General features: G+C 51.3%; 1 protein-coding gene across 8 annotated transcripts in view; it reads right to left on the bottom strand.

The window, feature by feature from the left end:
* The window catches only part of TRPM2 (transient receptor potential cation channel subfamily M member 2), an 87,227-nt gene that overhangs the window by 18,262 nt on the left and 51,728 nt on the right, over positions 1-17,237 (bottom strand). For 7 of the 8 annotated variants that reach the window (XR_012431918.1, XR_012431919.1, XR_012431920.1 and 4 more), the window contains 4 exons: positions 16,718-16,889; positions 10,893-11,076; positions 7,903-8,084; positions 7,472-7,604 (listed from right to left, as the gene is read on the bottom strand). Coding sequence is in view for 3 of the 8 variants with exons in the window: in XM_045389386.2 (XP_045245321.2) it covers positions 7,472-7,604; positions 7,903-8,084; positions 10,893-11,076; positions 16,718-16,889 (671 nt within the window). In the remaining 5 variants the exon portion in view is untranslated. Of the gene's footprint in view, positions 1-664; positions 815-7,471; positions 7,605-7,902; positions 8,085-10,892; positions 11,077-16,717; positions 16,890-17,237 lie in introns of all 8 variants that reach the window. The other variant, XM_045389394.2, reaches the window with a different exon arrangement.

A 17,237-nucleotide genomic window follows, 5' to 3' on the forward strand; every position in this document is an offset into this window, starting at 1 on the left:
CAGACGGACAGCCGAGGCTCACACGGCAAGCTCTGGCAGCCTGTCCGTCCCAGGAGAGGGGGCAAGTGAGCGAACTGAGGGAGGGCCAGGTGACAGGTCACAATGAAACTTCCTCTGGGCACAGCAGAGGTTGATTTGTTGTGGGGGTGATGTGGAGAGGCGCTGCTGTTCTGGGGATGTTTGGTTTCTGTCGTATTTTGCGAGGATTGTGGAGCAGCGCTGTTTTTCTGGGAGTATTTGGTTTCTGTCGTATTTTGTGGGGATGTGGTGTGGTGCTGTTGCTGGGGAATGTTTGCTTTCTGTCTTATTTTGTGGGGTTGTGGAGTGGCACTATTATTCTGGAAATATTTGGTTTCTGTCTTATTTTGCTTCACCCAGCCTTGGCCTGCTGTGTTTATGGTTAAAATAAGTCTGCGGCCAAACACGAGTCTCCAGCTCTCATCCACTGTCCCCTGGGCTCCCTCACTTCCTTGCACCCACTGCAAGTGATATTCTTATAATATATTGAGCAACTATTTTAGTAACACAGAAATTTTCTGGGGATATGTCCCACTTTAAACAGTTATCTAGGGAAAGGGAAGAAAATGATTTCGCGCCGGGCCTGGGAGTCTCCTTTCACCCACACTGCATTTTGCTTAATCCCACAAAAGCCGCTTAACTGCACCTGCTGTGTTTTCCCAGACAGCCTTGCAAACATGCGAGGGTGGTTACTGGCGCCTTCTCGGACCCGCGTGATTCCACCACCGTGAGATGCAGAAACTGTCTAGATTTGCAGACAGAGCTTGTCCTTGACCCCCAAGGCTCCAGCCCTGCTCTGTGGGCGAGGAGCTTTAGTGAACTCAGCTCACCTCAGTGCTGCAAGGTTATGGCACCCCAAGCTCATTCGCCTCCCGGGTCCCCGGCTTCCTCACTGGACCCACGGAGGGTCAGTGACCAGGTTAGGGCCCTTGGTGAGGGCCGAGCTCTTTCCTCACTTTCCCTGGAGCCCGTGTTCTGCAAGATCAGGTCGATTGAAGCACATCAGCTTCTGTCCCAGGCCCCTCTGTGGATGAGCCAGAGCTGCTGACCACTGGGAGTGACAGGTGAGCACACCAGCCAGCGGCCCAGCGGAAATACGTTCTGCAGGCTCATCTTGGGAAAACTTCCGTTCACACACAAATACGCATTAGAGTCAGGGTCTCGCCCTATCACCCCGGCAGCCTCGAACCCCTGGCCTCAGCCTCCTGAGCAGCTGGGACTCTGTGACCCCAAGTACGCCACCGCACCAGGCTACTCTTTTTTTTTTTTTGTAGAGATGGGGTCTCACTATGTTGCCCAGGCTTGTCTCAAACTTTTGGCCTCAAGAAATCCCCCCACCATGGCCTCCTTAGTAGCTGGGATCACAGGCATGAGCCACCATGCCTGGATAACTGTTATTTTTATTTTTTGTAGAGACGGGGGTCTCACTATGTTGCCTAGGTTGGTCTTGAACTCCTGGGCTCAAGCAATCCTCCCACCTCAGCCTCCCAAAGTGTTGGGATTACAAGCATGAGCCACTGCACCTGGCCTGAAAATTTATATTTTAGTTAAGTTTTTTCAACCTCAGAAAATAACTGGAGGCACCCAACTTCCACTGAGCACCTAGGCTGGGAATAGGCAGCAGACCGACTCTGAGCTTTAAGACGTCTGGCATAGGGCAGGAGCTGAGCAGCATTTGGAACTAAATTGTTTTTTGAGGTGGAGTCTTGCTCCGTTGCCCAGGCCGGAGTGCAGCAGCACGATCCCGGCTCACTGCAACCTCTGCCTCCTGGGTTCAAGCGGTTCTCCTGCCTCAGCCTACCAAGTAGCTGGGATTACAAGCGCACACCACCACACCTGGCTAATTTTTGTATTTTTAGTAGAGATGGGGTTTCACCATGGTAACCAGGATGGTCTCGATCTCCTGACCTCATGATCCACCCACTTCGGCCTCCCAAAGTACTGGGATTACAGGCGTGAGCCACCATACCCAGCCTGGGACTGATTCATTTGGGGCCCAGCTCACTCCCTTAAGGCAGGAGGCTGCAAAATTGCTGGGGCCTGCATTCCAGGCCACACCGCTGGCCAGTGGTGGACGCTGAACCACCTCTCTCACTTTCCTGGGCCTCCACTTCCTCGTGGGTAAAAGTGGAAGGAAAAATACCTCCCTGTGCAAAAGGGTTGAGTGAGATGATGCAGGTGAAGGGCGTGGTCCTCAGTGAGCCCTTAACACACTCCAGCCATTGTATTCCAGCCCTGACTATGTTGGTCATCAGCAGAGCTGTGGCCTTTCAGCTTCATCCTGACATGCGGAGGCCGCCTCTCCCAAGCACCTTCCCCCAGCATCTGGGCCCTGGGCATGGCCACTGCTCAAAGTCAGATGTCCCAGACGAGGCCATCCATCAAAGCTGTGCTTGGCCAGAGCAAGTAAGAGAAGGTTCTCAGGGCACTGCATGGCCCCAGGTCTCTCCTCTGTAAGTGGACCATCAGAGCCAAACGTCAGGCTGAGCAGGCCTGGAGACCAGCGACCCCAGCCTCCTGCAACCCTGCCAGGCCAGGAACTAGCAGCAGTTCCAGAACTGCATAGGATTTGCTGAGTGCCTTCTAGGCACTGGGCCTGCTCTACATCCCACGATACTATGGGGAACGTGTGGGACTCTGTCCCTACTCTCACATGGAGCCTGGCTGGTAGACATGACCCAACCCACAAACCCACCAGCCAACCAACCAACATCCAGATTCCAGAAAGACAAGGCATGGGGACAGGGTGGGTGGAGGGCAGGAAAGGCCCTCCAATGAAGTGAGGCCTGAATAGAGAGAGACAGCAAGTCCTGACTCTCTCTGGGAGAAGACTGTTCCAGGCAAAGAGCATGCCAAGGGCTCAACTGCAAGTCATCGTGCCCAGACTCAAGCAAAGAGGGCACCTGTATCTAGTTCACTCAGAATGGGAGCTAGAAGGGGCTTTGACATCAGCTAGTTCATTAAGGTCCTCGCATTGTCACCATCATCATTACCATTGCCATCACAATCACCATCATCAACATTACCATCATCACCACATCCACCATCATCACCACCACCACCAGCACCACCACTACCATCATTACCACCACCACCATTACCACCACCACTACCATCACTGCCACCACCATTACCACCATCAGAAGCACCATCACCACGACCATCACCACCATTTCCATTACAACCATCAAAATCACCATTGTCACATCACCATCACTACCACCATCACCACTACCACCACCATCACAATCACCACCACATCATCATCATCACTAACATCACCACTACCACCACCACCACCATTACTAACATCATCACTAACATCACCACTACCACCACCACCACCATTACCAGCACAACCACTACCATCACTACCATCACCATCACCACCAACATCACCACTACCATCAACACCATCACCACTACCACCACCACCACCAACAGCACCAGCACAACCAATACCATCACCATCATCACCACCATTGCCATCACCACTACCACCACCACCACCAACAGCACCAGCACAACCAATACCATCACCATCATCACCACCATTGCCATCACCACTACCACCACCACCACCAACAGCACCAGCACAACCAATACCATCACCATCATCACCACCATCGCCATCACCCACCACCACCATGACCATCACTACCACCACCATCACCATCACCACCATTACCATCACAACCATCCTAATCACCATCACGACTACCATCATCATCACCACCATTACCGCTGCCACCACCACCATCACCATTACCCACCACCATCACCATCATCACCATCACCATTACCGCCATGACCATCACCACCATTACCACAATCACCATCATCACCACCACCATCACCACCACCACCACCATCACCATCATCATCACTGTTACCACTACCACCACCACCATCACTACTACCAGCACAACCACTACCATCACCATCACCATCACTATTACCATCATCACCAATACCATCATCACCATCCTCACCATCACCACTACTGATATAATTTGGCTGCATCCCCACCCAAATCCCACCTTGAATTGTAACTCTCACAATTCCCATGTGTCATGGGAGGGACCCAGTGGGAGGTAACTGAACCTTAGGGGTGGGTCTTTCTTGTGCTGTTCTCGTGGTAGTGAATATATCTCATGAGATCTGATGGTTTTATAAAGAGGAGTTCTCCTGCACAAGTTCTCTCTCTGCCTGCCGCCATCCACGTAAGATGTGACTTGCTCCTCCTTGCCCTCTGCCATGATTGTGAGACCTCCCCAGCCACGTGGAACTGTGAATCCATTAAACCTCTTTTTCTTCCCAGTCTCAGGTATGTTTTTATCAGCAGTGTGAAAATGGATTAATACAGTAAATTGGTACCAGCAGAGTGGGGCGCCGCTGAAAAGATACCTGAAAATGTGGAAGCAACTTTGGAACTAGGTACCAGGCAGAGGTTGGAACAGTTTGGAGGGCTCAGAAGACAGGAACATGTGGGAAAGTTTGGAACGTCCTAGAGACTTCTTGAATGACTTTGACCAAAAAGCTGATTGTAACATGAACAATAAGGTCCAGGCTGAGGTGGTCTCAGATGGAGATGAGGAACTTGTTGGGAACTGGAGCAGAGGTGACTCTTGCTATGTTTTAGCAAAGAGACTGGTGGCATTTTGCCTCCACCTTAGAGATTTGTGGAAGTTTGAACTTGAGAAAGAGATGATTTAGGGTATCTGGCAGAATAAATTTCTAAGTGGCAAAGTATTCAAGAGGTGACTTGGGTGCTATTAAAGGCATTCAATTTTATAAGGGAAGCTGAGCATAAAAGTTTGTAAAATTTGCAGCCTGACAACAGGATAGAAAATCCCATCTTCTGAGAAGAAATTCAAGCCAGCTGCAGAAATTTGCACAAATAACAAGGAGCCAAATGTTAGTCCCCAAGACAATGGGGAAAATGTCTCCAGGGCATGTCAGAGGTCTTCACAGCAGCCCCTCCAATCACAGGCCCAGAGGCTAAGGGAAGACCCATGGGCCGGGCCCAGGGTCCCCATGCTGTGCGCAGTTTAGGGACTTGGTGCCCTGCATCCCAGCCACTCCAGCTGTGACTAAAAGGGGCCAAAGTACAGCTTGGGCTGTTGCTTCAGAGGGTGCAAGCCCCAAGCCTTGGCAGCTTCCATGTGGTATTGAGCCTGCAGGTACACAGAAGTCAATAATTGAGGTTTGGGAACCTCCACCTAGATTTCAGAGAATGTATGGAAATGCCTGGGTGTCCAGGCAGGAGTTTGCTACAGAGGCGGGGCCCTCATGAAGAACCTCTGCTAGGGCAGTGCGGAAGGGAAACGTGGGGTCAGAGCCCCCACACAGAGTCCCTACTGGGGCACTGCCTAGTGGAGCTGTGAGAAGAGGGCCACTGTCCTTCAGACCCCAGAATGGTAGCTCCACCAGCAGCTTGCACCGTGCACGTGGAAAAGCCACAGGTACTGAATGCCAGCCCATGAAAGCAGCTTGGAGGGAGGTTGTGCCCCGCAAAGCCACAAAGGTGGAGCTGCTCAAGATGGGAGCCTAGCTCTTGCATCAGCGTGACTTCAATGTGAGACATGGAGTCAAAAGAGATCATCATAGAGCTGTAAGATCTGACTGCCCCACTGGATTTTAGACTTTCATGGGCCCTGTAGCCCCTTTGTTTTGGCCAATTTCTCCCATTTGGAATGGACATATTTACCCAATGCCTGTACCCCCACTGTATTTAGGAAGTAACTAGCCTGCTTTTGATTTTACAGGCTCATAGGTGGAAGGGACTTGCCTTGTCTCAGATGAGACTTTGGACTGTGGACTTTTGGGTTAATGCTGAAACAAGTTAAGGCTTTGGGGAACTGTTGGGAAGGTATGATTGGTTTTGAAATGTGAGGACATGAGATTTGGGAGGGGGCAGGAGCAGAATGATATGGTTGGGCTTTGTCCCCACTCAAATCTCATCTTGAATTGTATCTCCCACAATTCCCATGTGTTGTGGGAAGGACCCATTGGGAGGTAATTGAATCATGGGGCAGGTCTTTCTCACGCAGTTCTCATATAGTGAATAAGTCTCATGAGATCTAGTGGTTTTATAAAGAGGAGTTCCCCTGCACAAGTTCTGTCTCTTTGTCTGCCACCATCCATGTAAGACGTGACTTGCTCCTCCTTGCCTTCTGTCATGATTGTGAGGCCTCCCCAGCCATGTGGAACTGAGTCCATTAAATCTCTTTTTCTTCCCAGTCTCAGGCATGTCTTTATCAGCATGAAAACAGACTAATACAACTACCACCATCAATACCACCATCACCAGCATCGTCCCTACCACCATCACCATCATCACCCTCACCATACCACTACCATCACCACCATCACCAGCACAACTACTACCATCACCACCATCACCCCACCACCACCACCATCACCATCACAGCCACCATCATCACCATCGCCACCACCACCACCACTACTCGTAAGTAAGAGTGATGATAAAAGCACCAGGCCACGTTAGCAGAGCCCTGGCTATGGTTCAAGCATATGTGCTCATTTCTTTAGAGTCAGGACCCCACTGTATTCTGGAAACAACTCCAAGGTGTCAACAGGGACTATCGTGTCTCCATCTTACAGACAAGGCTAGGGAGGTATGGAAAGGCAGGAGTACATACCTGTCTCTAAGGTGGAGGGCACTTGGCCTGGTCTGTCCAGAGCCCACAGTCTTGGGCATCCCTGCCAGTTCCAGGTATGCCCGTTTGTGACTACAGGAACCTCCATACTGCCATAACTAGGTGGCACTGTGTCCATATTCCCCTTCCTCCTCTCATGCCATGGTGAGACGCACACTGAGAGCAGGACACTGGGAACAGCCCTTCCTGCTGCCCACTGCTGGGCCGTTAGGCCCTGCTGACACTTAGCAGGGCCAAAGGGCTGGCAGTGGAGAGAAGGAAGCAGAAAGATTTTCCCCCAACACTGACCTCGCACCCTGCAAAGAAGCAAAGTGGGAGGAGCCGAGAGGGAGGATGGTGCTGAGCGTGGCTGACCTCAAGGGCTGGGCTGCCGAGGCCCTGCAGAAGCTACAGTAAGGCTGTGCACCAACAAGTTCACAGAGCAAACCACCCCCAAACCAGCCTGGACCCCATGTGCACATCCCCCCAGGCCTCCAAGCCAGCTCCTATGGGCCAACCTGCCCCTCCTCCAGCCGCCGAGGCTTCCCTCCCAGCCTCTGACCCAGTGCCCTGTGGGGCCCAGCCTTCCTAAGGACCCCCGAGGGCCCTGGGTCAGCTGCGGGCACAGGCCCAGATGCCTGCAACATTGCAGGGGCCACGGGGTACAGTGTTCCCTCGCCGGTGAGGCATTGCTGGGCCTCGCCACGTGGAACATGTACTCATGGTGCCTGTGGACCTGCAGGAGGTCCCCTAGAGGCTCCCCGCCCCCAGGCCCGCCCGAGCCCCCGTACTTATTGCTGATGTCCTCGATCTTCTGCTCGGGCCGCTGCTTTTGCTGGAACTGCTGATTCTGCAGGTAGTTCTCCTTCAGGTAGATCTCCCAGGATAGCAGGGCCGCCTCCTCGTTCTTCTCCAGTTTGTTCTCTGTCAGGGTGGGAGGACAGACCTGGGGATCTGGAATCCTCAGGACGGTGGGCCCTGAAGCTCTGACCCACCCGGTGGTTGGTCCTGAGTGGCAGGAAGAGCCCTCCGCACACCTGCCCCGGGGGAGCCTCTGGGCTCGGTCCCCACCACTTGCTCAAGGCCAGCAGAAGGGGAGCAGCCTGAGTGGCCTGCAGGCCTGCCGAGTGTCCAGGGTTCTGGGCAGAGCTGCCGCGCCATCTCCACCCCCTCTGCACCCAGGCGGCCAGGAGATTCAGGAGAGGCACTGAGACTGACGTACTGAGCTGCTTGTGCCTCTTGGCCGGAGTCTTCAGGATCACCCTCTTGATGAAGAGCTGCAGGTGGCTGAGGAGGATGAAGGGGGGCGGTGCGGCAGGGCGGCTGTGGTACTCCTCGATCAGGTCGTGGCGCTGGAACTTCCAGATCTGGTCCGTGTGCTCCTGCACCTGCTGGAAGGTGTAGCTATCAGGGAGGAGAGAGCGACACCTCGAGGTCAGGGTGTTTACCTGGAACAGACCCCTCTCACCGCCCGCGTACCCACTGTGATGCCACAGAGAGCAGAGCCACACCGTGTGCCCACTCTGATACCACCGAGAGTAGAGCCACGCCACACAGGAGGCCAGCTCCAGGCACAGAACTCAGCCCACAGACCTCACAATTCCAGGCTTCCTGGGAACCAAGGCAAAAAACAGGAGAAGCACACAGACTTTCGATTTTATAAGCCTCACTGGTGAATAACACAAAGTGGGTGTTTATCAGGAGACAGACACTGTCTGGCATTGAACTCTAAGAGTTGATCTGCAGATTCTGACAAGCACCAGAGCCAGACCCCCCAGAGGTGCATGTGGAAGGGGCAGGGCTGCAGGGGCCTCCTGGGTGTGTCTCAGGGTGACAGGCACAGAGCCCTCCACAACGGGAGCTGGCAGTGTGGGTGCCATACTTGCTGCAGGAACGGTGTCCTGCCACCAGCCCCTTGGCCTCGAGATGACAGTCCTGGCCCATGCTCAGTTTCTCTCAACGTTCAGAACCCATGTTAAAGCAAAAGGTGGCAACCTCAGAAGCTTAGCCAATGAAACAAGAAGAGAAACAGTTGGTTCCTAATAAAACCAGGAACAAAAGGATTTTCAGAGTCCCGGATAGCACAGGGCCTGTCTGCAGAGGTTGGGAAGGGTTCTGAGGGCCTAGGAGGTTTTCTGAATTATGGGGGCAGCATGGGGAGACTGGGCTTTCTGTGGGCCATGACGGTTCCGCATCCATGCTGGGCTCCTCAGCTCCACTGTCAGGGCCAGGAATTGGCCACGGAACCCCCAAAGCCAACCCAGGGGCCCACCAAGACCCTAAACACCTGTGCTTTCATTCTGCGTGGCCTCCTGGTTCCCTGGAGTTCTTTTTTATGCTGCCTCTGGGTGTGAGGTCCTCAGCATTTAATTTGTTCTAAGTTTAAAACCTGCAAGAGCAAACTGGAACCCCCAAAGCCTGGGACCCACAGCTGCTGCGGCTGATCAGAGACGCAATCCCAGAGGACCACGTCCACCAGGGGCCGGATGGACAGCCACCTATTTTGTCCTTCTTGTTTCAAAAGCAACATTAGCAAATAATATTCCAAAAGTTCTATGATAAAACTGCATGCTTCAAGACACTAAGGATTTAAAGAAAATGCTAGACATTTCCAAAGAGAAGGAACAGCCACTGCATGAGTCTCCTGATGCTGCTGTAGTGAACCGCCACTGCCTTGGCAGCTTAAAGCAATCAGACTCTTCTCGCAGTCCTGGAGGTCAGGAGCCTCACAGGGCTAAAACCAAGGTTCAGCAAGGCTGTGCTCCTCCCGTCGGTCAGGGGCCTCCATGCCTTGCCTTTCCTACCTTCCAGAGACTACCAGTATTCCTGGGCCGGAGGTCTCACCTCCCCCCAATGCCCATTTCCATCGTCACATTCCTTCTCTGCCTCCGTCTTCCACGGCCCCTCGTGATGATGTCGGGCCGGTGCAGATAACCCTGGATAATTTCCCATCTCAGGATCCTCCACTTAACCCCATCCTCCCAGTCCCTTTTGTCATATAAGGCCCCATAGCCACAGGGTTAGAGTGTGGACATCCCTGGGGCTGTTATTCAACCTGCCACAGATGCCACAAACACCAGGCCCAGAGGAGGTGGACACGTGTGTGCAAACCCACAAAACCAGCAAAGCACGTGAAGACGGGCAGATGAAGAAGCCCCTAATGGCGCGGGAGGGCGGACACGGAGCCGTCCACAGATGGATCAGAGCTCAGGGGAAGGCGCCACAGAGCCAGCGCCCTCCGAGGCACACGGTGGGGACAGCAGGAACACGTCTAGGGCTGGGGAACTGGCCCCAAAGAGCTAAAGAACCCAGCAACTAACAGAAATGCTCACACTTACAGATGGCAGACAGGGAAAGAAACCACTTGCTGGGATGCTGAGACTCGCTCGCAGGAGCTTTTAGAACTGGCTGAGGTCAGCTGGAACCAACGTGGGCAGTTGGAGTCTGCAGGGCCCAAGCTTGCTGACGCCACAGCCCGAGTTTCCACCCCGGGGTCCCGGTAACTCAGCCCAGATGTGCACACGAGACCCATGAGGAGACACAACTTTCCAGAGCCCCCTTTTCTTCCACCAGCCACCTACTAATCCACGAACCCACCCCCAAACCTTCCCTAATAGAAACACTGCATTAAAGCCAGCGCGGGGGGACAGACGTGAACTGCACCCCGTCTCCTTGTGGATTGGCCCAGAAGAAAAGCTTTTCTTTTCTCAAAAACCTGGTGTCACAGTATTGGCTTCCTGCACATCGGGCAGTGAGCCCTTTTGCTCAGTCACAGGGAGACACAGGCAGAACCCTCGGAGTGGTGAGGGGACAGCACTGAGCAGCAGCGGCCCCGGCATGCCCCCAGGTAGGGCAGTGAGCTCATGGATACTGATGCTCCTGTGCAAAAGGAACGAGGCCGACACCAACATCCCTGCCCCGCGGGAGGAGGCTGCCTCCAGGAGACACCTGCGCCATGAGCGCAGGGCCTACGTGGATCCATCCGCAGCACCGCAGGTCCCCAGCAGCCACAGGGACAGACCCATGCCAGCTCAACAGATGCAGCAGTGACCACGGACAGTGGCTGTGCACGCTCCACCAGGATATCAGTGGGGCGCCTCTGTGCACCAGCCATCCACACTGTCCACAAGACCCTGGAGACAGCTTGGCCACTGCGGCCCAGGAACGCCGTCCACCCACCCGCCCGCACGCCAGCCCCACCCAGGCGCTCACTTGAACATGGCGATGAGGAGGTTGAGCAGCAGGATGTTGGTGAAGAGCAGGTAGAGGCAGAGCAGGAGGACCGTCAGCCACTCGGGGAAGGCGGGCCTCTGCTGCGTCACGTCACTCTCGGGGCACTTGGGTTTGTAGGGGTCGGTGCCGTTGGGGCTGCAGTGCTCCGGGTTGAAGTTCACGCCTGGCGTTGGGAATGGGGGTGGGTGAGCCAAGAGAACAACACAGAGTCAAGAGGATCCTGGCAGGAGGGGACCCTCGAGGCCTCCAGTCACTGCCAGGTCCCCCGCAGGCCTGATGCCACTCATCTGGGTGACCTCAGCTGTCACCTCTGGGCCTGAAGTCCAGAGGAGGCATCTGTCTCCAGCCAGAAACAGGTAAGAGGCCCCAGAGGCAGAGCTGCACCCAGGCTGGCCCGTGCCTCCACCCAGGGTACGCCACCCACCAGGGCACTGCCAGGGCCCCAGCCAGGGTCAGCACCAGGTCCCAAGCCTGGGGAGTTCAATTCGGTGGGAAATAATTTAAAAGGAAACGCAAGGAGCAGTGGCTCACACCTGTAATCCTAGCACTTTGGGAGGCCAAGGCGGGTGGATCACCTGAGGTTAGGAGTTTGAGACCAGCCTGGCCAACATGGTGAAACCTTGTCTCTACTAAAAATATAAAAATGAGCCAGGCATGGTGGCACATGCCTGTAATCCCAGTTACTCAGGAGACTGAGGCAGGAAAATCACTTGAACCTGGGAGGGATGTGGAGGTTGCAGTGAGCTGAGATTGCACCATTGCACTCCGGCCTGGGCAACAAGAGCAAAGCTCTGTCTCAAAAAAAAAAAAAAAACAGAATTGAAAAGGAAAAACAATTAACAACTATCTCAAAGAGAAGGGAGAGAAGGGAGAGAAGGGAGATGTGGAAAAGGGAAGATGCTGCTAAGACAACGCATGGACAAGTGAAACGGGTGATTGTGAAGCAAAATAGCATCCTGCATGCATAGAAAGTAAGGGCTGTTTAATATGTAACCAGCTTCTACCTTAAACAAATCTCTAAGGAAACATAGGAAGTTGTTAACAAAGGTTAACTCTGGGAGGTGAAATTATGAATAACATTCTTTCCTTACACTTGTCTTGAATTTTAAAATTGCTCAACAATGAGCAATGCAGTCCTGGGTAATCAAACGTATTTTGAATGCGTTACTAATTTTCTAAGATAGAAACTCACTCTGATGGCTATAAATTCCTATATTTAAAAAGAAGAGCTAAAATTATTAACGTAACTTTCCACTGTAGCAAACTAGAAAAAGAAGAGCAAACCACCCTTTCACAATAGAAACACTCAAGAAGATAGGACTCAAAGAGAACCTCTTTGATTGACAGGACATTTACAAAAATCCTGCAGCTAACATCATACCCAATGGGAAAGAATGGATGCTTTCCCCCAAGACAAGCCAAAAGCAAGCAGAAGGAAGGAAATAATGAAGATTAGAATATAAATGAGATCAAGAAAACAAAAACAATGAAGTCAACAAACCAAACTCAGTTCTTGAAAAAGAGCAACAAAAAAATACTACCTCGTAGCTAGACTGATCAAGAAAAAAAAAGAGACAAGGCTCAAATCGCTAAAATCAGAAATGAAAGAGAGGATAGTACTACTAATCTTACAAAGGAAATCCTAGAGAAAATTATATGCTAAGAAATTAGATAATCTAGAAGAATGGACAAATTCCTAGAAAGACACAAACTACCAAAGGTGACTGGAGAAGAAATAGAAAATATAAATAGACCTGTAACACATAAGAGATTGAATTAGTAAGGCAAAAACATCACGCAAAGGAAAGTCCACACTCAGAGGAGTTCACTGGTGAATTCTACCAAATGTTTACAGAAGAATTAAAACCACTCTTTTACAAACTCTTGCAAAATATAAGAGGGGGAACTACTTCCTAAGCCATTGTATGAGGCCAGTATTACCCTGACACCAAAACTAGGCAAACATATTACAAGAAAAGAAAACCGCAGACCAATATCCTTCATGAATGTAGGTGCAAAAATCATTAAAAAAAAAAAAAAAAAAAAAAAAAACAGCTAGCAAAGTGAATCCAGCACCATATAAAAGGGATTATTCACCAAGACCAAGTGGGACGTGTCCCAGGAACACACAGTTGGTTTAACATTCGAAGATCAATTGATGGAATGCACCATATTAATAGCGAAAGGAGCAAAAACCATCGGAACATTCGAATAAGTGCAGGAGAAGCAGCTGACACGGTCTACCACTCCTTCACAATAAAAACACTCAAGAAACTAGGAATAGAAGGAACTTCTTCAACCTGATAAAGCACATTTACAAAAGCCCCACAGCTAACATCACACTTAATGGTGAAAGACTTGTTCCCTAAGATCAGTGGACTCGTTGTCTAAAATCAGGAGCAAGGCAAGGATGTCCCCCGTTGTCCCTTCTGTTCAACATTGTACTGGAGGTTCTAGCCAGGGCACTTAAGCAAGAAGAGGAAATAAAAGGCAACCAGTTTGGAAAGGAACAAGTAAAACTGTCTCTTTTTGCAGATGACATGGTCTTGTATATGACAAACCCACTAAAAATCTATTAGAACTAATAAATAAGTTTAGCAAGGTTTCAGGGTTCAAGATCAATCTACAAATGTATTTCTATATGCCAGTCATGAACAATTCGAAATGAAATCAATAGGACAATTCTATTTATAACAGTTTGGAAAAGAATAAAATATTTAGGAATAAATTTAACAGAAGAAGCGTAAGACTTATTACTGAAAACTATAAAACATTATTGAGATAAATTAAAGAATTAAATAAGCAAAAACACATCCCATGTTCACAATCAAAATCACACATGCCCTTTTTGGAGAAACTGATGAGCTGATCCAAAAATTATTGTGAAGATAAGGGATCCAGAGGCCAAAGCAATCCTGGAAAAGAACAAATTAGGACTCATACTTCTGAATTTCAAAATTTACTACAAGGCTATGCCAACCAAGACAGTATGGTCAAAACTTACTACAAAGCTACACTCACCAAGATAGTGCAGTCCTGGCACAAGGACAGACATCAGTGGAACTGAACTGACACTCTAGAAATAAACTCTTATGTTAATGGTCCACTGATTTTCAACAAGGATGCCAAGAGGCTTCACTGGGGAAAGAACAGTCTTGTCAACAAACAGTGCTGGGACAACAGGAGAGCCACAAGGAAGACTGACCCTTACCACACACCAGGCCAAACAAAAAGCGAAAGCTGTAAAACACTTAGTAGAACACAGGTGTAAATCATGGCCATGGTTTTCAGCTAGGACACCAAAAGCACAATGATCAAGGAGATTGATAAGTTGAATGTCATCAAACGTTCAAAAGTTCGTGCATCAAATGACACCATAAAGAAAATAACAAGTCAGCCCACAGACTGACAAAAACAATTCAAATCATACATTTGGTAAGAGACTGGCATCCTTATGTAAAGAACTCTTACAACTCAATAACATAAAAGACAAATAACCCAACTGAAAAATGGGCAAAGACGGCCAGGCGCAGTGGCTCACACCTGTAATCCCAGCAGTTTGGGAGGCCAAGGTGGGCGGATCACGAGGTCAGGAGATCGAGGCCATCCTGGCCAACATGGTGAAACCCTGTCTCTACTAAAAATACAAAAATTAGCCAGGCATGATGGCAGGTGCCTGTAATTCCAGCTACTCAGGAGGTTGATGGCATGTGCCTGTAATCCCAGCTACTCGGGAGGCTGAGGCAGGAGAATTGCTTGAACTAGCGGGGCAGAGGTTGCAGTGAGCTGAGATCACACCACTGCACTCCAGCCTGGGCGACAGAGTGAGATCTCGTCTCAAAAAAAAAAGAAAAGAAAAAAGAAAAAGAAAAATGGGCAAAGGGCAGGAAGAAACATTTCTTCAAAGACGACGTACAGATGGCCCAATTAGCACCAGAGGAGACGCTTGACATGGCAGGTCCTTAGAGAAATGCCAGTCAAAGCAACAAGGAGAGCCACTTCCCACCCACTGGGATGTGAGCTTTTTTTTTTTTAATGGACAATAACAAATGTTGGCAAGAAGGTAGAGAAACTGGAATCCTGGGACTGGGCAGGCAGGAATGTGGAATGCGACAGGCTGTCTGGAAAACAGCCCGGCAGGTCCTCAAAAACTTAAACATGGAGTTCTCATGAGCCAGCCACGCATTCCCAGGTGTCTAAGAGAAGTAAAAACATACCCGCACAAAACCCTATAACAGTTCATGCTACGTTATTCACAGCATTTGAAAAGTGGAAACGGCCCAGTGTGGTGGCTCACGCCTGTAATCCCAGCACTTTGGGAGGCCGAGGCGGGTGGATCATCTGAAGTCAGGAGCTCAAGACCAGCCTGGCCAACACGGTGAAACCCCATCTCTACTAAAAATACAAAAATTAGCCAGGCGTGGTGGCGGGCACCTGTAATCCCAGCTACTCAGGAGGCTGAGGCAGAAGAATCGCTTGAACCCAGGAGGCAGAAGTTGCAGTGAGCCGAGACTGTGCCGTTGCACTCCAGCCTGAGCAACAAACAGAGTGAGACTCCCTCTCGGGAAAAATGAATGAATGAATGAATGAATGAATGAATGAATGAATGAATGAAAAGTGGAAACAACTCATATGTCCACCAGCTGATGAATGGATGAATAAAATGTGGTGTGTCCATACAGCAGGGTCCTATTCAGCCATAAACAGGAAGTAAATACTGATACACGATGATGAACCTTGAAAACATGATGTCTAGTGAAAGAAGTCAGACACCAGAGACTGCCTATTACATCATCCAGTTTCTATGAAATGCCCAGAAAAGGCAACTTGCAAGTAGCTTCGTGGGTGGCTGTGGCTGAGGGGAGGGAACGGGAGTGGCTGTGAGATGCAGGGTCTTCTCAGGGTGATGCCAATGTCATAAAATTAGATTCTGTAAAGATACTGTAAACCACTGACAGGTACACTTTATCCAGGTGAACGTTCTCTCAGTGAAGCTGTTGAAAGAAAAAAACCTTCTATATGGAAAGTGTTCTATCTGGCAGGCACGGTGGCTCATGCCTGTAATCTCAGCACTTTGGGAAGCCAAGGGGCGGATCACTTGAGCTCAAGAGTTCAAGACCGGCCTGGGCTACATGGCGAAACCTCTGTCTCTACAAAACATACAAAAATTAGCCAGGTGTGTTGGCGTGCACATGTAGTCCCAGCCACGCGGGAGGCGGGTGGGAGGATGACTTGAGCCCAGGAGGTAGATGTGCCACTGCACTCCAGCCTGGGTGACAGAGCAAGACCCTGTCAAAGAAACGGAAGGGAGAAAGGGGGGGAAGGGGGGAGGGAAGGGGAAGGGAGAGGGGGAGGGAAGGGGGGAGGGAAGGAAAAGGAAGGAGGGAGGGAAGGAAAAGGAAGGAGGGAGGGAAGGAGGAAGGGAGGGAGGAATGAATTCTCTCCATCAAGAGAAGGAAGTTATTTCTGATTGAGGTGAGAGGGAAAGGGGAAACAGGGTGACATTCCATTTTGGGGGGCTGTCAGCTGATGCCCCAGGTGCCCTCAGCCCACTCTGACCTCTGCGTGGCACCACCCACCCCCATCCCCACCAGGCCCCCCCTCCTCCCTCCCCTGGGCAGTGGGAGCCCCTTCTACTTCCTGCCACGGGAGCTGGGGAGTGAATGTCCCCAAGGAGGACGCCGGCCAGGTGGGAACTGCAGGACCCCCTGACAGAGCCGGCCTCACTCCCACTCAGGCTGCGGCCCCTTTCCAGCCTCTGTCCTGCTTCCTCCACCCAAGCTCCCATGGCGCCCGGCTCCTACCGTCGATGTAGCCCGGGATCTGCCCGAAGATGGTGAGGTAGGAGTGGTAGACGGCCCCTCGGAACAGCCAGTCCACCCGGCGCTCGTTGTGGATGAGGATGGCCTGCTTGGCCACCCCAAAGGACACCACCCACACGGCCAGCAGGAAGAGGAAGAAGAAGACATCCTTCATCTGCAAGACAGAGAGGCGTGTGGGCTACACCCTCCCGCCCCCGACGCTCACTGGGCCCAGAGGCAGGCCCAGCAGCGGTGGAGATGGCACTGCCACTCACAGCACAGACGCAGCATGCGGGAGACTCCCAGGAGCAGCCCTGGGGCTGCCTCCGCACTCTCGCGGACGGCCGACATCTTTGTGCTGGCACCACAGAGACATGACGAAGAGGGGTCAGACATAACCGTGACCCCAGGAGGAAAGCTCCTAGAGCTGAATCAGAGGTCAGGAATGAGCGGGGATCAGAAAGGAGAATGAGGGAAGGTTTCCTGGAAGAGGCGACACACACGCAAAGATACGAGAAGGGCA

Source organism: Macaca fascicularis, chromosome 3 (genome assembly GCF_037993035.2).
Source record: "Macaca fascicularis isolate 582-1 chromosome 3, T2T-MFA8v1.1".
In the NCBI taxonomy this organism is placed as follows: domain Eukaryota; kingdom Metazoa; phylum Chordata; class Mammalia; order Primates; family Cercopithecidae; genus Macaca; species Macaca fascicularis.